We start from the raw sequence: 27,155 nt of genomic DNA, 5'->3' as shown, positions 1-27,155 counted from the left end.
GATCCCTTTTATCACGAGGAAATGATAATAACTACTACTATACTGACTTCCATGTATGTACACTGCTTAAAAAGGTATGAATGATATAATAATATATTTATTTGTACTTCAGAATGAATAGACAATAAAAGACTTCGTCTTTTCTGTGATATAATAACATAACATTTAAAGTCCTTAATCTCTATTAAAATTAATATAAAACATTAAACATATTTTTTTTAATATACAAAACTGAAATTTCTTTTCACCGAATGACAGCCAGGTGATTGATTCCGTTAAAGAAAAATCTTTTTTTATAACTAAAGAGTTTGAAAGGTTTTAAATGATTAAGATTCTTCTATACATACATATATAGTTCTCGGAACCCACTATAGTCAAGTCATTTTCTAGTAGCTCATGTCTAAAGATCGGAATTAACATTTCAACTTCGGTTTTTATGTAAATTGTTCTGTTTGATGATAATGATTGAAAGTTATCCATTTGCCAAGCAGCAGTTCTTGAGTTATTAGGTCTCTTCCGCAGGCGCTCGGACAGCTGTTAGCATATCCTAATCCTCTTTGCTGAACCCGTGGTCGCCCACCTATCCTGGCGAAACTGAAAAGGACACTGGGATACCAGTTATCTTTCCTAAAAAAGAATAGGACTGGAAAAACAAAGACGTTCAACAAAATACTATTCAATCCCTGTATATTGATCGCAGTTAAAGTACTGTGAAGTCTCCGATACACTTTCCACTGGACAATTTCGATGCGCTTCATAAATGTAATCGAATGGAAATAATACGTTTTAAGTCAACTCGCCATAGACACGCCCAAGCATAGTACAATTTACCTTCAAATAGTTGATAATTGCACACGTAGTAACTACCTTCCTATATAAATCTGACAAAAGGGGGAACGCTGACATTATCTTCGGAACCTTGCCTAAAGGTCTCCTTTTAATAACATATTTTAGTTCTAGTATACATTGTTCTAGTATACATTTTTATTTATTTCATTGGCTTTATACAATTTATTTCATTATAATATTATGACATATTCAGTTGTGAAAATATTTGTTTTTTGTGACTTATACTCCATTCAATAAAGATCCTTTTTAATGAGAAAAAATCAGAATCAATGTTAACGTTATTCATAACTTTGGTATCAATATAACTATTACCAGACAAACCACGTGTAAATATCGAAATATCCGCGGCTTAATAACGTGAAAATATTGTGAGAATCATATACGGAATTTTATGTTTTATTCCATTATTGAGATATAGGATTTATGGATTTTAAAACTTTGATGCTTATTTATGCATAAAAACGAATAGAAGACATAAATTACGAACAGACGTATCAAATACACATAAATATTACTAATGTAAACTCTTTGGGCAGTTAAAATTAAAAACGTCAAATCGAAAGTCTATGGTTTCATTAACATAAGTTACCATTTTCGATTTCGGAACTATACCGTTACAGTTAAAACTCGTTTCTACATATCTCTATTATGTTCTGATTACATTTCAAAAGTACAATTTTATTTGTAATATGCATTCATAATTATAGTTTCGAAACTTCAATATTTGAGAATTAAATATGTTTTGATTTCAATAAAATATGAACCATTATTATATATTATCTCATTTGCATTTACGACCTTTAGTATCCGTTTACACAGATGGCGCCATGACCGATTCGAATAACTCAAAAGAAAACGTTCGACATTATTAAAAGCAAACTCGGTATTGTTTACAAAAAGTTCACGTGAAATGCAATATGGTTGAACGGTGACCACGTCGCGGTAGCCTATGCTTTCCCACCTGAATATGACACCGAGCTTTAAGTTATAAAAAGGTGTAAAGCAATTCCTGTTAAATAAACAACATTAGCCTTTGTTGATAGAGCATTAAGAATCAATTTTCAATTTTGGTCCAATAAAACCCTCAGCGTGATGGATTAGCCGAGTACGGCTGACCCATTAAAACGATCGATTGTTTCCTTATTATGCTACCTAGAACAGAAATAATTACAAAATATAAATGATTAAGAGTTAGAGTTTTACTTAATAGTATATAAAATGAAATTATTTGTATTTCAAAATATGACGAGGAAGATGTCAAAGTCGGTACGACTGATTGATTAAATAGTTGCGATTGATAATGTCGTACACTATTAAAATAATGAGCCGACAATGTACTGCTTATATCAAATCTTATAATGGCTGACCGTCAGTTGTCAAAGGTCAAAATGTAGTGGGGTTATTAAGTAAATTAACAAAAGCGTTCGTAAAGGATACGTACGAAGGAAGATATGGAGATAGCGAAATGACATTTAAACTATAACCCGGTGAAAGTGCTTTAACAAGCTACTTGAATCGTAATGAAGACCACACTCACCTTAATCTTCTTTAATTCGCTTTTATTAAAGTCTAAATTCAATACTACACTTTTCATCACTTTAAGACACTGTTATTAAGATTCATGGCTTTTTTCTAGACTGTGTTGGTTTCTTTTTGTAGAAAGACTGCGTCATGGTAAAACAATCAAGGATCTGAGAATTAACCATGAAAAAATGACTAACCCTGGCATAAATCGGTGTTTTACAACTTGTTCTTATCGTTCTGGCTATTTAACACACTGAGGTACTCGAGAGGCTTGATAAGAATGTGTCCAGTTTCCTACATAACAGTGCTTATACGGATAAAACAACTCAATACGTTTCTAAATTTATGAACGTCTGCTTATGTTATTAAAATTTGATAGGTCTTGGTAATTTTCATAATAATCTTATCACGAATGCTTATACGCAACGTTTGGTCATTGCGACGTTAATTAAATATGTTGATGCTTTCGGTGTCAGCAACACCGCATGCTTCTGTGTTTACAAGCCTGATGATAATTGCGCTGAGGTAAAATGCGACATGGTCTAGGAACGTGACTCTTTGGGAGACATTTTTGTACTAATTGGGTAATGTGGTAGATATTACGAAACGGCTATAAAGTTTATTCTCTAATGTATTTTTCATTGTTCAGTGTTTTGTTTGTCTTTGCAAGCTACACTTTTGAATAGTTTTTTTTAAGTTCTATGTTTTGGGGTGTGATGTATAAAAGATTTTTAACTATAGCATGCGTAAGTTTAATTATACAATTTTTAAAAAGTCCAACATCAATGTCGCAATCCATTGCGCAAAGAACAGCATAGAATGGAGGAACATAGTCTGAACAAAAATGCTCCGTAAAGGTCACGATCCTCAGGATTGAGGAAGACGGTACAAGGAGGAGGAGAAAAGGTAGTAATGTTTTATTTATATTGCTTATTTATTTTATAGGTGGTGATCTGCGGTGCGGTGCCATCGGTGTTCCGGCAAAGTCGCCTATACAGCCAGTGCTCCCATATGTACGTCAACGTGTATCCAAACGGTACCGTCATGGCTCGCTCCGATGGAAACGACCAGCGTAAGTAAATGAAATACAATTTTGTTATTTGGAAGCCTTACCTATTAATTTTTGCTTAGATGGGTGAATGAGCTAACAGTTCATCTGGTATGGCGGTTACTGGAGCCCTAGAGTTGAGGCATGAGATCGAATTGATAATGGCATTGATGTTAAGCATATTGTATAGCGGTTGTCATACATTGGAAACACGTCCTATGCAGCACTACTTATCCGTGCTTGTTTGTTATATGCCCTACTACCAGGAAAATAATGATTTAACAAAATATCAACTGAATAACTTTCATAATATAAGTTCATTGCATTCTTTTTTTAAGAAATGCAATTAAAAACCTTTTAACATATTAAACCCAAGCACTGACTTCCATAATATACGAACTATTTACTTGTCAGTGCGAATATGCTTACGAAAAAATGTATGTTAAAAAGATAATAGGTATATGTGCAATACACAAAATTGTATCGAGATTCCAATATTGACTTGATCTGATTACGGCATACAGCTCTCACAAGAATCTTTTGAATTTTGGGAATGAAAATGGTCTGTTCGTAATAAAACTAAATATAATTATAACCAACAAAAATGTAGGTGTCCGATATTCGAAAGGTAATAACTACCTTATATTAACTCATGAAACTGCACTAATAATGCTGAGCAGTTGACCTTTACGAACTATAGTAAAACATGGCAGCAATCGTAGGTGCTAGACGTGAGAAACTATAGGAATATGTCAATACTTGACGGGTCAACGTCCAAGCTCCAACAGGTAGTGTGCGATATAGTAACGGGGTACACTCACAATACATGAGTATTGACTGGTGACGTGCGAATGGGAGAAAGGAATTTCTAAATCGTGGATATTCACCTTAACAATGTTGAGCTGGATTGAAACAAGTTTGTGATTTTACAATTCGAGAAATATCATTCAGATCTTTACATCCAGTAAAACAAGTGACTGAAAGAAGCCTTTGAAAAATTTGTAATCATGAACAAGGATATAGCTAGATTTAGAATTCGACTGGATTTTTGTATTCATTTAAAGTTTCAATAAGTTATGTGCGCTCTAATTTGAATAACGGGATCAATTGAAATGCTATCACTAGTAAAGTTGCTATTGATTTTAGCGAGATATAAGTATAAGGCAATTTCCAATAGTTGGACGCACGCTTGCCTTAAACTAAAAAAAACATTGTTAGATAATCTCTGTGAAGTCTTCCCGCAATATGAAGTCTCTTTTCGTTTGTCGATGGTTAAGCTCAAACATCGCAAATACTTGCGAATATGTAATTGCACTTGTTGTCAAATTACTTAATATTTACTGTAAAAACACGCACCATTTGGCAGTTACTTCACATAACGCTTTCACCTTTCTTCAAACTGAGATTGCGAATACATGCAAACTTTTTTTCCTTTGAAACGCTGTTCATTTTTGTTTGTTTTGTCATGTGTTTGCTAAATTAAGACACACTTATTGGTACGATTAAATGTGTCCATCAACAAACATAGTGCTAAAAATTTTATTTAAAACTAGCTGACCCGGCAGATTTCGTAGTGCCTCAATCGATAAATAAAAGACCTAAACTTTTGTATAATAAAATAAACTTAAAACAAACAAAAGGAATCCGTCCGACGGGGGACACGTCAAAGGGAAAACAAAATTGTTATTTTTATTTAACTACGAGCATTTTCTTATTTATCTACTTTTAAACCTTCCCTGGACTTCCACAAATAATTCAAGACCAAAATTAGCCAAATCGGTCCAGCCGTTCTCGAGTTTTAGCGAGACTAACTAACAGCAATTCATTTTTATACATATAGATAATATTTTCTTATTTATTAGTAGATTTGTTATTGATTATTTTCTGTAAATAGACATCTGCTGTTTATAGTTAGTCCGCTTTTAATTAAAGTAAATTTGACAAAACAACTAAATTAAGTAGTGTTCGCACAATGATCAAAATTCTACCATAATCACTGACACCTCAAGGTAAAAAAAGTCGGCAATAGGTATTTAAACAAAACAAATATCGGCTAAGAAATGAAGAAAAACAAAGTGTAGCAGCTAAATTGTATTTTTTTTGTTGCTAAAACCACAAGTTGTTGAGAGCTGTTAGACAAATAAAGATAATCGGTTGAGAAACAAATGCTATCTAACCAGCTTTTGTCACTCTTTCAAAGAAACAAAACTGATTTTTGCAATAAATAAAAAATATATTCCCAGAGTCAATTAAGAGCTATTATTAAGCATAGGAAAAGAAAATTGGTTGAATGTATTCTGTCTTTGGCATTTACAATCTTATTTAAATATAAATTTAAATCTGTGAATTTGATCATATTGATAAGTATAAATATTAATATCTAAACCAAGCTCGGCTAAAAATACGTTCATTTTATTATTTATCACACGAATATTTTGTCGCTCTTTAAAAGTTAAAATCAATTTCAATCAGACAACAAATCTTCTTACAAATCCGAAGATAATCCAGAAATATTAACAAAGTAAACATCAAGAAAATTAAGGCAAATACACAGAAATGTTGCCCAAATCTTAATTTATGGAACGAAATGGATAATTTCGACAATTTCAATTTCAATATCGCAAAATCGTAAAAAGTTGTAAAAAAAGCTACTTTAGGTCCGTCTATATTTTAAATTAATGTAATGACTTCGCGGAAATCGCATCTATAGTCAAATAAATTTGAATTTAGTTCTCTCGGGAGCTCTTTAAGATACTTGTCAGATGTGTGTTTCTCGGGTTAACACTCACTTGTGTTCATCAAAATTTATTTATGCTTTAGTTATGCCCACATTAAATCACTACATCACTGTTTTCTATTGTGTAGTTCATATTTCAAACATACGACTTGTGACCTAATAATAGCGACTGTTGCATATCGGTGTTTCGACACATAATTAATTACTAAATAGTTATTTATTATGACCTGTTTATTGCTTGTTGCATCAATTAGACAAATTTTAGACACGAGTGTAACCGGAGGCATTATAATCAAATTATTCTTTGAAAACAGTTATTAGATTACTTTCTTTTTTTTAATTTATGCTGTCATTGTCACAGAACAGAGATTGTCATCTGGGTATAGGGCTATTTGTTATTCATATATGATTCATTCGTTTGTGGCCTGAGTGCTATTGACGCGAAATGTATTTGTATTGCCAAAGGTGTTGAAAGCAATAGGTGGAATATAAACTATTAAATATATCAACAAAATATATATTGTGAATATTCCAGATATTTACATTTACTATTTAATTACTTACATTATTTAGGAGACAAGCGCATTCACTGCAATTGAAGTGAGTGCGCTTGTCTTGACAAATGTGACGCTTGTGAGGACAAATAAATAATTATTAATTTTTTTACAATGCCAAGTAAATATAAATGGCTAGGTCATTTCACATGTCGGTGCGTATACTTTACTGATTAAAGATTAATCTAACATCTTCTTCAAGTATGATTTTTCGACGAAAGCTGGAGATCATCAAACCAATTTGATGCTTAGTATAATTTTGAAGAATTCTTTTGCCTGATCATTAGCGTAGGATTTAAATTGTAATTGAAATGTGATGTCAAAAAGGATATAAAAATGGTAATTATGTTGACCTGAGAGACCATCGACTGCTTATATTTTTGTCTGCCTGTCTGTTAGTTTTTTCGTGCATCACCCAAAAACAACAGGACCGATTTTAACATTATTTATAAATAATATTACAAATTAAATTAGTATTGATTACTAGCTGATCTGGCAGACTTCGTAGTGCCTCAATCGATAAATAAAAGACCTAAACTTTTGGATAAAATAAACTTAAAACAAACAAAAGGAATCCGTCCAAAGGGGCACACATCATAGGAAAAACAAAATTGTTATTTTTATTTAATTCCAAGCATTTTCATATTTATCTACCTTTTAAACTTTCGCTGGACTTCCAAAAATAATTCAAGACCAAAATTTGCCAAATCGGTCCAGCTGTTCTCGAGTTTTAGCGAGACTAACGAAGCAATTTATTTATATTATATAGATACTAGCTGACCTGGCACACTTCGTAGTGCCTTAAACGATAAATAAAAGACCTAAGCTTTATCCGTCCGATGGTGGAAACATCAAAGGAAAAACAAAATTGTTATTTTTATTAAATTTCGAGCATTTTCATATTTATCTACCTTTTAAACCTTCTCTGGACTTCCATAAATAATTTAAGACCAAAATAAGTCAAATCGGTTCAGCCGTTCTCAAGTTTTAGCGAGACTAACGAAGCAATTTATTTATATATATAACGCTACAATGATGGAAGTTAAGAGAAATAGAAATAATATCATAGACCGTATTTTATGGCATTGTACTTCGAATACCATCTTACTTGTTACCTTACCTAAAGTGCATTCATACGAATCATTACAAATTTTATCGCGAGTTGTATAGTGGAAAACTACTTATATAAAAATACAATCATTTGGCAACTGGGGTTTCCTACTTTACTACAAGCTAGTTCAAAATTGCGGTATTTTTTAAAGACTATTTATTTAATTTTGCGCTGCACCTCACTATCACCATCATACACTCTAGCACACATGATCATGGATTATAAAATAAATCAGGAAAAAAGATTAATTACGTAATCATCTTTAAATGTATACCTTCTACTAATTAATAATAAAATACATTCTAACTCTTAATATAATTTGAACAATTGCGTGAGAATAAACATTTAGTCGATACTATATTTAAAAAAAACACACGACCCGTGTTAGCATGCGCGTTAGTTGTAAAGCAATAAAAGAAACTCCACAGCCAATATTAAATTTAACGATATAATATTGCATCACCAGTGTTATGTGATCTTTGATTTTATCATTCCTACCCATGAAGACTAATAGGCGATGGGTCTTATTAATTTCGCCGTTTATCATTTCGTTGAATCCATTGCACCGCCTACCGCCGAATAGCGCGTGAAATATGTGACGCTTTTTAATTAAAATTAGATTTGAACATTCTGATAACGACACTTAATTATTATTGACGTGTTAGAAAAACAGACTCGCGTTGCAGATACATTAATTTGATCGCGTAAAAAATGTAATTGCTGAAGTCGTATCGCTTCGTGTAATGCAAGATTATATTTTTATTGTAATGAGGAATGTGAATTATGTAGTGTAATTATAGTTTTGAGTAGGCAAAATGTTATCAAGTGCTTCCAAGACTGACTTATACCATAATATAGTCCATTTGATTTTAAGGTACGAAAAATTATCATTTAATGTTCAAAAAAGGCAAAATTAAAAGCTACCAGCTCTCGGTATAACCGATTTTTTTGTTCCGACGCAATTTTACAATTTGGCGGTACGAAAATTATACGGATTCAATCAATGTAGGCGGTACGGCGCCTTTCCATGATTATGTTGTTATATTTTAAACGCTCACAACAAAAACCCATAAGGCCCTTTTATTTTGCGGAAAAAATACCCACCCACACGCAACCTCTTTAGTTTGGTACAATTTAATAAAAAAAAACGTTTATCAAGAGGAACAATTTTCGTTTTTTTTTTCTCCCTATTACTACTGCGATGCTTACATTTTGTTTATTTTGATAAAACTTCATTAATTCTTTTTTTTTCTTGAGTTCGGTTTTCGTTTAATCCAATTTTGACGTTAAGAGGTTTAAGTACACGACCAAACTTTTTGTTACGAGCCTTTTTGAGAATCCTCGCAATCACCACAAACATTCATCGGCAAATTATAAAATACTCAAGATTTTTATTCTAGCACTCGAAATTTAAATAATGAGGATTTACCACGAGATCTTACTAATTAAAATTCCTAAATGGAACGAAAACTCCCGATTAAGTGTACGAAGACCTCGAGTAAATAATTTAAAATTTTTATTATGAATATTTTTATAATTGAATCTTATGACCAATAAACCAATTAAACTGTAGGTCACGATAATTTACTGTAGGTCACGAAACGTGATAAAAAAATTGATAAAGAATGGCTGTAAGCAAGATGCAAGTATTGAAAACATTCCTGACTTCTTTCTTTTTGGACACGCATACGAGATCACGGAACATCTAATGATATGCGGATATTGGAGTCCATAATTAGCAGAGCGTTTCTGATACTGCTTTTGAAGTTTTTTTTATTGGCTTTGCGGGAAAACGAATTTATGATCCACCTGATGGCTCGTTGTCACCGTCAACCACGGACATCAGCAATGCCAGCGGCTAAGCTAAGCTATTTTTACTGAATCGACGTATTAAAATAGCATTTTTTCTAACCTCAGATATGAAATACACTATTTTTTCATGACAAAAATGTATGTAGTTTGAAAACTATTTAATCACGATTAAATAGTAAGGTGAACTAAGAATTAATTTCATTTTTTTATCATGTTGATATTGTCTCGGATATTTGAGCGAAGTTATAGAATTTTTATACTATGATCGATCCTTGATGCGTGTGCAAATTTCCAAGTTAATCGGACGTTCTTGAAGTCGGTGAAAATGACGTTCAAAAATTCTGTCACGTACAAACAAATGTATATCTGTACATACCAAGCTAATATCGGCGTGTTAATAATTATGTATAAAGCTAATAAAAAGCCAATAAGAACGGTGGCTTCCAACTAGTGCGGACCCAGATCAATTACTTTTACACTATAAATTTCAGGGCTTAGATTAAAATATCCGATGAAATTACATTAAGTACATAGGTATTGAGAAAAATCGATACCGTTCCAGAATAGAACCAAGGCATAATCATAGGATGAGTACATTCACGAGGCTGTGGTCCCTTCAAGGAGTCTTCACTTTGTTTACTGTTCAAATACGTAATACGTAATTCGTCAACGCGAACTTACCTTTGTATCGTGCGTCTTAATTAATTACGAGAATTGTTTGTTTAACTCGAAGCGATTTTAATTACTTATATTACCATCTGTTTTTAATATCGTACGTAACCTATTGATATGATATTCAGATGCTGAAATCCACACAGGCGCTGTGGTGCTTATCTAAATGTTTTATTTGTATTACTTTAGCATATGTTGGTAATAATGCTTGTTGGGTGGTCCGGCACTGAGCAATTCAATGTCGCGAATAACAAAAAAAATAATATGTACCTATATACAATAATCGTATTTTGTAAATACGTAGTACTTCGTATTAAAAATATGTTTCGATAAGACGAAACAAAACGTAATGTTTATGAATCGCTTATTTTGTAAGTGATTCAAATTGCAGTACCCAAAATGCTTGAGCAATGCCCAACGTTTTGGAACTAAGTTCCTTATGGGACGATGTAGAGGGGTACCCTAACCGGGAAAAAACGTCCTTAACGTGAGATTTTATGTTTGTTACATCATAACTTTTTACTAGGTGAATTGATTTTGATGATTCTTTTTTTATTAGAAAGCTGGCGCTTTCCGTGTCGTCTAATTTAGTCCAGTTCTGATAATGGTATCCACGAGAAAACCATATAAGCCTTAAATTTGCATTAAGTACGTGCCCGACAAATAGATAAATAACTAAACATCACGCCAACCGATTTCGATGATTATTGTTTTTTACTACATAAATGTAAAGTATCTAAGTGTGTTTGTCGGTTTTTTGCATCTTTGAAATCATCAAATTTTGGAACGATAGTTAGGTATTATTTACTGCTATCGAAGTCTGACAGCTCTGTGGCCCACCAGGTGATGAGGGGTTATCGTTACCCATGGATACCAGAAATGGCAGAAGCAGCAGTAGCGGATACGTCATAGTGTTCGTCATAGTGAAACACATCAAAATTAGGTTACAATAAAACCAGGGCCAGTCGATACTTACCGCAAAATAGTCTGCTAGATTATCGAATTCTACTTTTTCGTAACACTTTATCATGTCAATTTTATGATGTGCGCATTATCAAAAATATGCGTTTGACCTGATTTCCACGATTATTCTGAATCCAACCGATAAATTTGTGACTCTTATGGCTATTGTATTAAAAACTATTTCCTTTTTTTCCGACGATAATATTTTATGCATTATTGACACAGTTTATTTCGTGTAATATCGTGTTTTGTACTCTCAATACGTCTGATTTTGACGTTTAGATTGATAAATGATCTGCTAAGTTATTTTTTTGCAAATGCATTGGGTTTTTATTTGGACTACATTAATGCTGAAACATTTTAAAATGAATGGGGTTTCATAATATTTCTCTATTAAACAATATTTTTTTCTATTTCGTAGATAGGTGGGAGCTCACGGCCCACCTGGTGTTATGTGGTTACCGGACCCCATAGACATCAACAAAGTACTGCGGCTGCCCCATCCTCCAAACCCAAACGCATTACTGCTTCACGGCAGAAATAGGCAGGGTAGTGTTACCTACCCCTGTGGACTCCGCCCTACCACCAGTAATTACGCAACTTAAAATTTTTACGGGCTTAATTTTTATTACATTATGTTATTCTTTCACATTGGAAGTCAATCGTGAACTTTTGTTAATTATGTATTTCATTAGAAAAATTGGTACCTACCTTCGATATTCGAACACGGGCACAGTTTCATCGCTTGATACGAATGGACTGCTCTTCTTATACATGCTTTAGGCCACTACGCCCTCATAAGGGGCCATCCATAAAGTACGTCACACGAATTTTAGGACTTTTGAACCCCTCCCCCCCCTCCTTGTCACAGGTTGTCACATTTTTATAACCCCCCCCTCCTGATGTGACGTCACACATTTTTTAAATTTATGTATGTATTTAAAAATAATCGAGAGAAAACAGCTATTTTCATTTTTTACCTTATTTTTATTAAATAATAATCTAATAAAATCAACATAAAGTCCAACATTTCATAAAACCGAAAAAACAAATGACTAGTTAGAAAATAATAAACGATTAATTATATTAATTAAAGATAAAAAACTTAATTATCGAGTGTCCATGGACTTTGGATCCACTCTTTTATTAAATTTTAACATGTGACGTCACAAAAGTATTGACCCCCCCATGCCCCTTGTCACACGATGTCACACTTTGGTGATACCCTCCCTCCCCATTAACGTGTGACGTACTTTATGGATGGCCCCTAACAACAATAATATTTTTTTTGTTATTCATTTGCACCGGCCTAAAATTTTATCAGCCGTATAAAAGATAAATTTAATTGTAAACATAACCGCCATCCCTAGTATTAGTGTCAATGCCACGTAGTGTTTGTGGTCACTTAATCTAGCCTGACTAGACTGGAATCCGATATATTATCTGTAACGTTGAAACAAAATTATTAACTGGAAGTGAAGCTTTAATAATTTATGATTTCAATCGGAAAATATTTATGATTTCAGCTTTTTCGTAGTAACTTGAAAATGGTAATGTTTTTTTATTTGTTCTTAAAAAATATCGTTATGGTACTAATACAACAACCACGCAGTATGAAACAGATTTTATTTGCCTTATCGATATATATTTATATAAATATATATAAAGACAAAACAGTTCAGTATTTTCCTTTTCTGTTTGCACAACGATTTTCTTTTTTAAGTAGCTATTGACAAACTTATAGCTTTATCAATGAAATAATTGAAATAGTTTCCTTACTGTCTTTACAAGAATAAACGTGTTATATGAAATTAATCTCAATCTTGAGGAGTCAGGGTTGAATTTTGACCGTAGGGGGAATAATATTAGTTTCGAGTTATTTTAGTCAAACTGTTATCTGAAATAAGTTGCCTTTAACAAAAATAGATAGTGTACTGCGAACACATCGAACCTATGTTATTCTCATTAAATTTGCCATGTGTCAGTATTTTACGATTTATGCCAAAAATAAACAATCTATTTATTAAAGCGATATTTTGTATTTTCTCATCTTATTTCATGCAGAGGGAAATAGATATCTTATTTAACAAAATCAATTAATTTAGATAATATGTAAAATAATTTCCATCAAACTATTACATAAACATTGAATGTCGTTCCGATACGAACTTTCCAAAGATTCTCATAAAAGCGAAGTGAAAACCGTAGGCCACAAATATATTTATATAATGCTACGAATCTTATTGTACGTCACATTTGAATGAATTAAACGCATTTCAGCCGACATTCAAATACTGAATATTATAATGGTGTACATTTACGATGCGAAATTGTAGAAATTGTGGAACTTACAGTGTCCACTGTGATTCTCCGCAATAATCGTTCCATTTATTATATGTCTATGTTTCGTGTTAATGTAATATATTAGCAGTCTCGGGTCGTGATTAGATAGATTATTTGAAAACAAGGGACAAAGTCTAGTAAATTGATACGAGATGAGTAATGCGTAAGTAATTTGCACTCTAGTAGACTATAATATTTAGTACGGAGTAGTGTAGTTAGCTGACATAAGCCATTATGGAATTATTATTGTAACACTCGTAAACGTGTTTGATTAGTTTCAAATAAATTAGTGTGTTTTTCGGTTGACAGATTAGCTCAGTAAAAAATTGTGCATAAGCTTTCTATTCTTTCATATACTCATCGGATTTTGTTCTTAATTTTATGTGCTTGCAGCAGATTTTAAATAATTTTCAATTATCAGAAATGTTACATTTTTGCATGAGGTAATTTTAAGTGCTAGTCAAAGTTTAACCCAAAACACTGTTACAATTGTCTTAGGTACGAAGAAAAACTTTACAGGGTTTAGATTACGCAACATTTCAATCATAATCATAATACTCAGAAATTCTAATATTGTTCCACAAAACTAACATTCGATTTTTCAAATTCTTCGCGAGAGGCACGGCTCTTGCATATTCTGATATGTAAAACTTAATTCTTTCATATATTATGCGGATGTAGCCTCGATTCGAAATGTCAGTATTCTCGCAGAAGTGTAATGATGCATCAGTGACGTCACAGCACGAGGAAGGGTGATAAGGAAAAACGTGCGAAAACCTAGTCTCTAGGAATGCTTAGAGTATACGTAATCTATACTAAAAATAGAGCCAGTAATATGAATGATTGGTCATTGACGTACACGACTACCCTGTTGTACTTGGCGCCAATGTAATTAACATAATTCTCTCTGTGTCATATGACGGTAAAATTGTTTTGGAATAATAGCTTACCATTATTTTAGCCGGGAGGTCGAGTCGCCGGATAATCAACCCACGTGTCCCGGGTGGGATGCTATGTTGAATCTAGCAATCACTCCTTTCACTGCCCGAAACGGTACTTCTGGTGTTCCAAAAAGGCAATCTAGTTGTTACCTCTGTGCATATCATCTCTTCACCCGTGGAACACCGTTACTGTAGGCCACACGATCATTAGTCTTCGTTCGAAATCCTACAGAGGCAAGGTCCGATGTGAATTATTTGCGCCTCACACATTTATATCCGTATCAAAGGCGCGTGGAACCATTTAAAAACAAAATACATTTTAATGTATAAATCCGTTTTGTTTCGTTTATTTGTTCCATTCTGATTTTCTTAATCTGGATACGACGCTATCTGAGATTAAGATAGCGGTCGAGATTTCAATAGCTGACTAAATCCCTGTTTACTTACCAAGGCGTTAGCATCCTGTCGCCGTGAAGGCGCTGCTTTTAAAGCGCGTTCCCATTTTCGAGACGACACGATTTTCCGATCGTCGAGTTATTTTTCATACCTTTTAAAATATTAACATTGAGTGTGCTGGAAGACATTCTTAAAGAAATAAAGAGTGCTTTTTAATAAGCTTTTTTATTACCATCTATTTCGGTGTTTACGCTAACAAATAATTAGTAAGATTTTTAGATAAGCATCAAATTACTTAAACAAATATATTTTAACGTAAACAAACTACTTCAATGGTTGGAAGAATGTCGTGCAATCAATATCGAACCTAACAGATAGATACGTAAAGATTGTATATTGTAATTGAAACTTCGACCCCTTGAGTCCAGGCGAGCAGAGGCATTCATGTTATGATATCAATGGCTAGTCTGTTGGAAATAAAATAAAATATGGGGTCGGGGAACCACCGTAAAGAACAAAGTTCCTTACTTTATCGTCATTTTTGCGTTCTGTTCATTTTGTTTACTTTACGCTGGCTAATTAAAGCACCAAAATATGAGCGCTCATAAATTACTGCATCTAATTTATTTTCGAGTATTTTATCTCTGCTTATCTTCTTATATTAGTCTAGCTTTTTTTTTTTTTTTTATTGCGTTGATGGTTGGACGAGCTCACAGCCCACCTGATGTTAAGTGGTTACTGGAGCCCATAGACATCTACAACGTAAACGCGCCACCCACCTTGAGATACAAGTTCTAAAATCTCAGTATAGTTACAACGGCTACCCCACCCTTCAAACTGAAACGCATTACTGCTTCACGGCAGAAATAAGCAGGGCGGTGGTACCTATCCGCGCGGACTCACAAGAGGTCCTACCACCAGTAATTACGCAAATTATAATTTTGCGGGTTTGATTTTTATCACACGATGTTATTCCTTCACCGTGGAAGTCAATCGTGAACATTTGTTGAATACATATTTCATTAGAAACATTGGTACCCGCCTGCGGGATTCGAACACCGGTGCATCGCTTCAACACGAATGCACCGGACGTCTTATCCTTTAGGCCACGACGACGACATCTCTATCAAAAATCTTTACGAAAAATTCAACTGTGAGTATTAAAAGTTGAGAATTGTTATATTAACTGTAATATTATAAAGCTTTATAAATATAAGTTTTGTCTTTAGGCAATTGTATTTCCAGATCATGGTTTTTTTGAATAGTCAATAACGGCGTAACGCTATTTTGTTACGTGACGATTTCTTTCAACTCCTTTTTGTTTTGGGCTCCAATCTGATATGAGACACGCTGTTGTGCGGTATTATGGTACATTTTGTGCAATAATTTGTTTTCAATACTTTTACATTAAAAGGCATAAAAATATTCTTTCCGACGTGACGTGTAATGTAATGAAATCACTCTTTCTAAAGAAGCGCTTTGGGAGTCAAAGTGAGATTCTTGTTAAATATCAAACCCACCGCAGGCTCGGATTCACCCGGATTTGCCGCGATTACAACCGTTCAACTTGAGTTTTAATTCCGCTTTTATCTGTGTGTAATGGGTACAGCATCGAGGTTGAATGTTTCAGAATGTTAGTTTAAATTTGGTAGTAATACCAGTATTACCGCATTCAAAGTGAATTAAATTGTTCATTTTCTATTTTGAGTATTTTCTGTAGGAGTGTACATTTAAAAAATTTACATCTACATTTTATTAAAGATTGATTTACCACATGACTTGGCCACTGTAAAAATTGCAGTGGACTTTGTATTGTATATGAATTTTTTAAATCAATACTTTATAAGTCAGGATTTAGATATATTACAAAAGGTATTATTATCTACTTTAATAATTAAAAACAATATTTAAGATTAGACGTTCGTTTCTTAGTTCAAAATAAATAAATTTCCTTTATAATAAATGATTAATGGATTCCATTGTTGGAATATATTTACAAGTATTCAATTTTGATAACAGGCATTAACGATCGTGGCCAGAAAAATTTTAAAGCATTGTATTACATTAAGTTTATTAAATTCAGGTAACAAGTACATAGATATTGATATGGCGTTATCGGTCGATTGTCAGTCATTGACCCGTGAATCGTTGACTGTTCTTGATGACTTGAAGATTAATTTGTAGAAAATGTGAGCCAAAAAGAGACATTTAACGTGAAGTAAATACGTGTTGTAAATAGCTTGAAGGTCATTAGTATGTGTGCTTGTGGAAATAGACAAATAATTATTGTATATTATATATTGTACAAGTAACAGTTTCTTTTTCTTTTATTTCTTTTAAAATTGATAGTCCGACTGGGTTCAGTGGTGTGACAGAACATCAATTATAGAAATAATGTTTCGATTGACGACATGCTAGATATGATATGCGATTTATTTTTTAAATTGCGCACAGTATGTGTGTATAATTATCTGTTTTATTCTATTGTCAGTTTTGAATTTCCCCTCGAAAATTTGTTTCTTGCTCCGTCTGGCGCTATACTTCTTTCGGTAGAGTGAGATTTTATTATTCGATTATGCAGATATGAAATGACAAAGCTTGAATACTGTTTCAAATCAAATTTACCAGCTTTTTCTTGTTCAGTTTGACTATATACTTACGAAATCGAAAGATTGAAAGTCTATCTGCGTAGCTAACTGAAGAGAAAATCACGTGTCGGCGTCACTTCAAAGAGATGTTCACTCAAGCGACTGAGATAACTTTGTCTTTACAAAATTAGCTTGTCTCTCAATCACGGGGTTAGGCAGATTACGCGCTCCGCCTGTTTCCAAAGAAGTTCCCTTTGAAATTGGCCCCTGCTTAAAGTTTACGAATCGTATTATCTAACTTTTGTACAGATGTTTTATCTGTTTAATTATTAATAATTGATGTGTAGATTGACAGACGAGCTTATCGTTCACTTCTCTTAAGCGGTTGCAACATAGCTTAATTGACATGAAAATAAACTTAGGTTAAAACCTCAATTGCCATAAAGGCAATTGATGGTAATAAACCAGAGCGCATGATTGCCCCATGGCCACACATAGGTAAATCGTTGATACCTAATTTTTCAAGCTTACAATATGTTCTGTCAGTATTGTAAAGTTTGACATCACTGAATAAATATCAAGGTTGTGGTCGTCGTTATTTTTGGCACATATAAGAACTAAATTCGATTCTAATTCTTTGATATTGTCAGGTTTACGCTGCTGGTATTATTATCTTGTTGATTGCATCAATGGATGATGGTTACCGGAGATGACATCGATGGTTACCGGAGCATACAGATACCATAGTGAAAATGTCGCCACCCAACTTGAAACCTGAAATTAAAGTCTACGTTTCACTGCAAATCGGTTGATCCACCATTTTTCTATTCGCCATTCATATATATAATATATTTATTTGATCCACCATTCCATTAAGGTTGGAATTCAGACTCTTTAGCGATAGATAGGAGAAGTACCAAATGATGATAAATATTTAATAAAGGTGATGACTCAGAACGGAAATTGATTCAGGATTGATTAGTACCGTTTGCATAAAAGGAACAGTAGTATGCCCCACAGCCAAATATAAAAAAAATACGTGGTTAAATTGTTCTCCTCAAAGATGGGGATTGCGTTTATCTCTCTCTATATATATCATTAACTTGAGAAGAAGCTGTGCTAAGAAGTGCCTCTAATATATTGTTATTCATTCGATCCTTAATTAGTTCACCCGCAAAGAAGTCACGTACAATTCGTAATAGCTTATTTTAAATTCGACATCTAAAACTCATAAATAAAATACGTTTTGAACTGATCAATACCTTAACGAATATGTTAAAATTTGTTTTTCTTACCACTTTAACAAATAAGTATTGTGCAAATTTGCAACGCACTACTAAAACAAGCATACCGATTCGTTCCATTCACAGTTTCGGTCAAAACTAAAATGTAATGTTACGGAGATTAAACAAATTTTCATTTACAATAAACTTCTCTGACGTACGCGCTCTACAAGATAACGTTATAGCACACAATAAAACAATTCCTGACTTTATCAGAGTATTTTTATAGCTGTATTTGATGGGGTAAAAAAATATTATTAAATTACTCTTATTTCACGTGATCATAATGACGCTCTGTTTTTAAAAAGAAATAGCATTTCGCTGTTAATACAGTTATTTCTCACCCAAGACTATTGAGAACTGTTTTTGATCGACATAGCTATTTAAGGACAGGGTCTTATCATTTTGATAAAGTAATAAAGTAAGGTTTCAGGCTATTCAATAGAGGCAAGACCACTAGTGTCCGATTTGAGGTGTGTTTGACGTTGGTTTTTATTCTATCACCTAGTACCCTTCCTAGTTTTAATTCATGGTTGCTTTGTTGTTAATTTGTTGTCGGATGCTATGGACCGAACGTGAAAACCGCTTCATACGTTGTGTCATAAAGTCGAAATTTCAATTGTCACGGTTATCCTAACATGATTAGAATTAGTATAAGTTTGATTAAAGATATTGGTCGTAGTAGTAGCTTTTTAAAAGTAGGATAAACGAATGTCCTATATAACTGGGAACTCGACCTTAATTATCTAGCTGATTTGAATTGCGAACTATATGGATTCCGCTATAACCTTATGAGGAACCTTTTAATGAAACTGATGTCTAAGTTCAAATACACAAAAAAAAAAAAAACTATTATAGAATTTGTATTTAATCTTTACCTAATTAAAGGCAAACAAAACTAAGCTCGTTCGTCTGTAAATTGTCACCGAAACCTTAGTAGTTACACGATCGATCATATATATTTCCTGTTCGGCTTTAACCCGATATCGTTTTTCCGCTTTCACACAATCCGATTCATAGAAATTATAACGAATTTATGTCCGTAGTTATACCGTAGTTTTTATATCCCCGAATGTTAATTGAAATGACATAGCCGGTGTCGCAGGCGGTCGCATCCGATGCATAAGGTTTTATTTTTATTTTTTATAAATGCTTTTTATTCGAAACCAGTCGCGTTGGACATTGGATTCCATACACGAACTTTCGTCTTTCACGTTATCTATCATAGAAAGGTTGGTTTATATGATGACAAAATGAAAAAAATATATATTTAAAAAGCAACGAGTGTTCTATTCATTCCGTTCACTGTATGTTGTGAGTTTTATATTAATTACTAGCGACCCGCCCTCGCTTCGCTTCGGAAACATTAAAATACACATGAAACCAAAAAAAAAAATTAAATTTTTTTAAAAAAAAAGTAGACTATGTTCGTCAGGGACAATGTCGGCTTCTAATGGAAAAATAATTTTTCAAATCGGTCCAGTAGTTTCGGAGCCTATTCGAAACAAACAAACAAACAAATCTTTCCTCTTTATAATATTAGTATAGATAATTTCATTCTTAAATATTATGTAACCGGACAATAATCAGGAGACACATATGAGCGTTATGTACCCCCTCAAACCACTTTCACTATATTGGGTACATTCAGACATTCGAGATGTTATCCATCTCCTACCAATCGAATATTATTAAGATAGGGTATGTTGATCGCAAGTCTCGTGGGAATAACATTATCGAATAAGAATATTTGAATAGGTAAATTTTAAATGAAATGAAAAGCGCACATGTAATACTGTCTTTTAATGTATAAAGTGTCCAACAATAATTTAACATTCATCGACATATTCATTTTGAACTTTAAAAAAGTTCATTTTAATGAACCATCAAAATAAAAATATTAACTCTGTAGCGCGATGTAATAACGTAATTTCTAATTTACTCCGTTTTTAAGTTTTATTGATTAGTAAGACGAATCAAGGCGTGACGACCGAAATATTAATATTTTAGACGATCATATTATGGATATAGGACATCCTTATTCATTCTAAATTATAAAGGTTTTTAAAAAGTAATACATTTCTAGTAAATTAAAAGTAAAAAAATATATGTTTGTTCTCATTTCTTCAAATATTGTTTTCAAAAGTAACATTGTGTTTAAGAAAGTAACTAAAATAAAATTTAATAATAAGGCTTCGATTTTAATAAGAATGATTGCACGCATGGTGATGTAATTATCGATACCGGGAGTTTTAAATGAGATTCCTTGAATGTTGACTTTCTAATTATTAATATTACCGTGTTATGAGTTTATTCATTACAAATTAGAGAGCCGAGGAACATACTTGACTTTGTATTTTTAGTATAATTCTGTTTACGTTTTTTTGTATACACAGTGTGTATTTATTTCTTTGTAATAAAGATAAAGGCTTTCTTAAATTTAGAGTCTTCAAAAAAGCAATTATTTAACAACAATTTTTTTCATATTTTAGTTTTTTTTTTGCGCATGTGGCGATGCTCTCTCGAGCCATCGAGTCTTGAATGGGTATCGGGTATTCATAGACATCATAACATGATAGACACCTTGAGACATGAGATCGAAGTTTCAGTTGTATACCGGCTGTCTCTGTCCAAATCGGAACCCGTGACTGTTTCTTGGCAAAAATAGGCCGAATGGAAGTACCCGTGCGATTATACGGTACATATTTTTCAAGCTTTATAAACGTCTAAAGATTGCAAAACAAATACTGCCTATCTCGATGCGTCTATCTGTGATACAACAATTTGTCAAGATTATTAGGTACTTTAGAATTTTATGACAGTGTTTTTTTTTTGTTACAGCGAATCTCACCATCAGCTCGCGCTTCAGCCTAGAACTGCTAATCTACTCGCCCATTCAAGACATGTATCTCTGTTTCAATCGATCCCGGCTTGTCGGCAGGCGACTGGTGAGTTACTTTATTATTTATTATTACGAATGCTAAGTAAAACTGTTAGTGTAATCGTAATTAAATCAACTTTTTCTTCTTTCTTCTTCGCAGACACGTTTCCAAGCAGAGAAGCAGCCCAACTGCCTATTCAAAGAGGAATTTGTGGACGGCTACAACAGATACCGACTCGCGAACAACAAAAACAGGTACATAGGGTTCAACCGGCGCGGGATGCAGTTGCGTCGTGGCAAGAACAACGTTCCGGAGAGAATGCACAAGTGTTTCTCCTTCATGAACGAAGCCCACGACTTCGACATCAACAGACACAACAGCATGCTCGCCAATACCAAGTGGCGCTCACAGCGTAGACGGCCCCCAGCACAGAATTCCATCAAGCCTCCGTGCCGCGGTGTGCGCCACCACCACGCCAGGCATCAGAGGCGGAGGAACTGCGAGGGCACGTAGACAACCTCTCCCGATAATTAGCAGCTTCACGCTTCAACGCTTCGCGCGTTTCGTTGCCAGAGCTGTCGATGGACTTTGTGAGTGGACAGAGTATTAGTCAACTACCGCAGTATTATTACAGTGACGTGGACAGTGATAGCATTAGGTGGGGCGCGGTGGCCGCGGCGTTTCAAACGCCGCATGAATGGTAGCTGAAGCTATAGAGCAAACATTTGAATGGGGGTAAAAAAAAACGCCGAGCCGAGACGTCGTCCGGAGCTGTGAAATTCCTTAAGGTCGTGTAACATCGTGGCGCTCGTTTGTTCGTGTGCTAGCGACCGGGCCTGTGCACTAAAAGGAAAAAAGGTTTTCTGTGGAAAGAACAAATAGTAGTCTCGGTCGTCACGAGTGTTCCGACAGACCACCGTTGCACTCGGATGCTCGCTGGCGCGCCGACACTCGACGGCCGAGCTCTGAGCCACCCACCAGCATTACATGAACTACATCCCATACCTTCGATTGCTCCGGCTGGCCCGCTATCAGTGTAGCTAATATGCCTTTACGTCAATTCTCAGTGTGTTATTATTTAAAACGCTTAAATTTTAAGTCCGGATCGTGACTGCTTGTAAATATAATAGGACTGATTGTGTTTACTTATTTATCGAAATAAATGTTATTCAGAAAATTTTAAACGTAGATGTTAGATGTAAAGTTGTAATAAAATGTTTTGTATTTAATAATGGGTACCCGACCGTCGCTCTCTCGTGATTAGCCAGTCGATCTAGTTTTCATAATAAACTTCCTCTACTGAAATTATTCCCTTAATAATTGTTCTTGATTAGATAAATTCAAATGTTTCTGTGTATCTGTTCGGTATGATTTGAGAGCTTTGTAAATATTATTTTAAGTGTTGGCATGTGAATGATGGATTGAATCTCTTGTTTTCGTAAAGTCGATTTTCAATCGATGCTTCTTTGTCTTTTCTATTTAATTGCGTTAAAGATTTAAATTGTGAATTCTTTTAAGTACCAGTATATAAAGGCCATTATTGTGTAAAATAATTTATAAGATCTGTGCCATATGTGTGGTGGCAATGTATGTATTTGTGTTCGCATTGTAATAGTAGTATATTTAAATGTCTATGTATGTTCACCTATAGTAGAAATTGCCCTTATTTATATTAAGAATATGCTGAATGTAGCCAATAATCGTTTTCGATGTAATACATACAAATTTTATCTAAAAATTTAGAAAATCCAAAAAGGCCCTTGTCCGTTTTTGGTTAATTTGAAATCAATAAAAGTTATTAGTTAAATGTATCGTATTGTCATGTATTCATTTGTATGTTGATGTTGTAAAAAAAGTGATTACCTCAATCCGAATATTGAATTTAAATTCTTTCTACAGCTGTCATAATAAATCTATTGCATGTTGTCCTTTTGCTAGTCGTATAGTTATTTTGGAACTCGAACAATATTCGGATTTAGAAAATCGTAGAAACAAATAAAAAGCCAAAAAAAAAAAACAATGTGAACGTATATCGTTGCTATACATTCCTATATATTCCATAGAAAGTAATTGTAAAAGACATTTTAAAACATTCCAAACACGTAAAAATAGTGTAATGAAAATATGCGCTTAGATACATTTATTAAATATATATGTAATTTGACGACGGCTCTTGTATCGCTGCGTCAAAATATGAGTATTCAAATGCTGAAACCGAAACATTATAGCTAAGAAAAATTACGAAATTAAATCATATTTAACACGCTGTATGTTATGTTCTTTATTTCATACACTTTTAACCCCATATATTAATTCTGATTAGCCAAATATTATCATTAAAAAATATCTAATATATAAAATTCTCGTGTCACAATGTTCGTTCCCATACTCCTCCGAAACCGCTTGACCGATTCTCATGAATTTTTTTATGCATATTCAGTAAGCCTGAGAATCGGCTACTATCTATTTTTCATACCTCTAAGTGATTAGGGTTGTCCACACCTAACATTTTTATTTTATTTGGAATTTTTTTTGTTGTTATAATGAGGTATTATGTGGTTGAATGAGGTTTTGTTATTTTTATTATATATTCCCTCATCGTTCACAGCACTACATATCTCTTTCACTCATTTACCACATCCTTACACACTTACAATAACTTAGTTTTTTTTTCTACACTAGAAATTCCCTAGAAATCTTATATATGGCAAAACAATGTTTGCCGGGTCAGCTAGTATGTATATATATAAAAAAAGACCTAAATATAAGATTTTATAAAATGATAACCCTTCTTTCGATCTACTTACAACGATCTACATAGTTTAATTAATCAATAAAATCATTATCCGTTTAAGTGGGTTACTACAGTAAAGGCCTTCAATAAGAACACATTATCACGGTAAATTAAGGTAAGCATTCTTGAAATCAACGAAGTGTTAATCTGGGTTCTCTAACTGGATTCTTGTTTACACAAAGTAGCCGAACCGGGTGCGGTCACAAAAAAGGCGTAGTTTCCAATAATCTCGGCGGAAGAGGGTATTTGTGGAAACGTAACGTTTAGAGAGAAGAAGAAAAAAAAAGAACAAACAGGGAGGTAATGCCGTTGGTGCACGCGTGTGCCTGCTCTCGTTAGCACCTAAGACACACTCAAAGAATCGAGAAACAGATTCGACTGTTTTACGTATTTTTATACATTTAAATGAACTCATTAAAACTTTACCAAGTATTATCGGAGTACGCAGATACTTTTTTCTTTTGCTTAGATGGGTGGGTGAGCTCAGTTTGTTTTCCCTTTGATGTCCCCCCGTCAGACGGATTCCTTTTGTTTGTGTCTTTTATTTATCGATTAAGGCACTACGAAGTCTGCCGGGTCAGCTAGTATATTATAAAAACAAAATGTGTTTATAGTGCACACATAACATAGCCATAAAAGAAAAATATTCATGTAAGCTAACTAACAGTAATCTTTCAAAAAAAATTTTTTTATTATTGATTAGATGGGTGGACGAGCTCACACCCCACCTGGTGCTAAGTGGTTACTGGAGCCCATATACATCTACAAAATGCGCCACCCACCTTGAGATATAAGTTGTAAGGTCTCAAGTATAACTACAAAATCTGGATGTTATCTACCTTGATTCGTGAGGTTTAAGTTTCATTTGGAAAACGACAATCTTTCTAGGGCACGAATGTTTAGTTAGAGAAAAAGGCAAAAGCCAATCACCATGTATTTATGAGAAGTTAGGGGGAGGAATGATAAGCTAGTTATGGTAATGGTAAAAGGAATTGCTCGAGTGTTTTTGACTCCTGAATCACCTGTCTATGATCCTCTGGCCTGTTATGCGAAGATAAAGAAGTGTAAGAAGTGAAAAGAAAAAATATGTGTGGTGTCGTGGGACACCGGATAAGAACGAAGTTCCTTATTATAAAAATATTAATTTTAAGTTCTATTCGAGGCATAAAAAAAATAATTATTGGGGTTACATACATTTTTTATTATGATTTTTTTATTGATAAAAATAAAATAAAAACTACTTTACAAAGTTATCAACTTTATTTTATTCACAATGATTTATAAAAAATATATAATATTAATATACAAAGAAACAGCTATTTATCTGAATAATAATAATAATAACCGTCATCACGTATACTATAGTCGGATTTTTTATTAGACGAAGTCAACTGACGTTTACTGTGTTGTCAGTTTTTGATGAAATAAAAATAGTGTTGTGACAAAGTGAACGATTAAAAAAACTCCTGAATTAATGAAATTGCCTCGATTGTCTAGTGAATAGTTGGTGTGCCGATATGCCGATATCGGGTACGGGGTTAGAATTTTAGGCGTGCTTTGTACATACCAACGAGTTTTCGACGAAATATTATGTTCCTATAGTATCTACCTGTACTGAATACCGAGTGTTTTAAACATTAAGAAAACATTGCGTGGAAGCTTGTAAGACTGTCCTATTTCCAATACATCACATAGTTGAAATTATAGATGTATAAAATATAACAATTATAGGTAGGTAATGAAAATAAAAAAACTGATTGTAGTTACATACTACTAGTAACATATATTGGAGCACTTTAATACAATTTTATTGTAAAATATAAATAATATTCTTTTATAGTTTGAGATTAATGATTAACTCTTCACACTCATTGTTCATTCATGTGATTGAACGAGAACTGAACTCATCACTATTACTTTAAATATAGCAACATTATTTCACAAAGTGACATTAGCTACTGTCAGCTGGCTTCGTCTAATTAAAAATCCGACTATATACATCCGACACTGTATAGCCATCATACTTAGACTATATATAAATAATAAAAATCTTACGTTACGGACGTTTTTTCCCGGTTAAGGTACCAATTCGCATCGTCCCATAAGGAACTTCGTTCCAAAAATAGTGTTGCTAGTAACTATAATTCCCTTGCTTTCGATTCCGGAGTCAGCGTCTCCTACCGAGAATGACCGCGAATACTAAATGTCTTTCACGTCTGCGTGTACTTGTTCTTTTTTGTCCAAATTTTGCGACTGTTCAGATTTTCTATGACTCAAGTCACCATTGGTTAGGGTTCTAGACTGAGAAATTCTCGAGTATCCTGTACCGCTTCCTGAACCCAGTTGGATAGTGGATGTCTCATAAGGTGCTCATCATTTTCAACAAACATTGCTGGTCAAATCGACAACAGTAGTCATATGGGTCATTTGGATTGAGGAAGATCGACATGTGACATACCGCGAAATTCAGGCAACTTTAGACATTAGCATGAATCAAATACAAATAATCTTGCATGAACAATTAGGTGTAAAAAAGTTGTTTTCCCGATGGATACCGCATTCGCTCTGTGAAGAGCAAAAAGCGGCTCGCGTTACTTGGTGCGTCAGAACTCACGAAAGATTCCACGCAGGATCCTCAAATGCTGTATAAAACATTGT

The 27,155-nt window shown here is 33.6% G+C and overlaps 1 protein-coding gene across 1 annotated transcript in view; it reads left to right on the top strand.

Moving 5' to 3' along the window:
* The window catches only part of LOC114242458 (uncharacterized), a 129,623-nt gene extending 105,652 nt beyond the window's left edge, over positions 1-23,971 (top strand). Inside the window, exons 4-6 of the mRNA XM_089737710.1 lie at positions 3,319-3,445; positions 21,663-21,769; positions 21,863-23,971. Coding sequence (XP_089593836.1) covers positions 3,319-3,445; positions 21,663-21,769; positions 21,863-22,216 — 588 coding nt within the window. The 3' untranslated portion in view covers positions 22,217-23,971. The remainder of the gene's footprint in view (positions 1-3,318; positions 3,446-21,662; positions 21,770-21,862) is intronic.
* Positions 23,972-27,155: the final 3,184 nt, after the last annotated feature.

The sequence above is a fragment of the Bombyx mandarina genome, chromosome 23, assembly GCF_030267445.1.
Source record: "Bombyx mandarina strain Sakado chromosome 23, ASM3026744v2".
NCBI classification, from domain to species: domain Eukaryota; kingdom Metazoa; phylum Arthropoda; class Insecta; order Lepidoptera; family Bombycidae; genus Bombyx; species Bombyx mandarina.
This window is presented reverse-complemented; position numbering and strand designations above follow the sequence as displayed.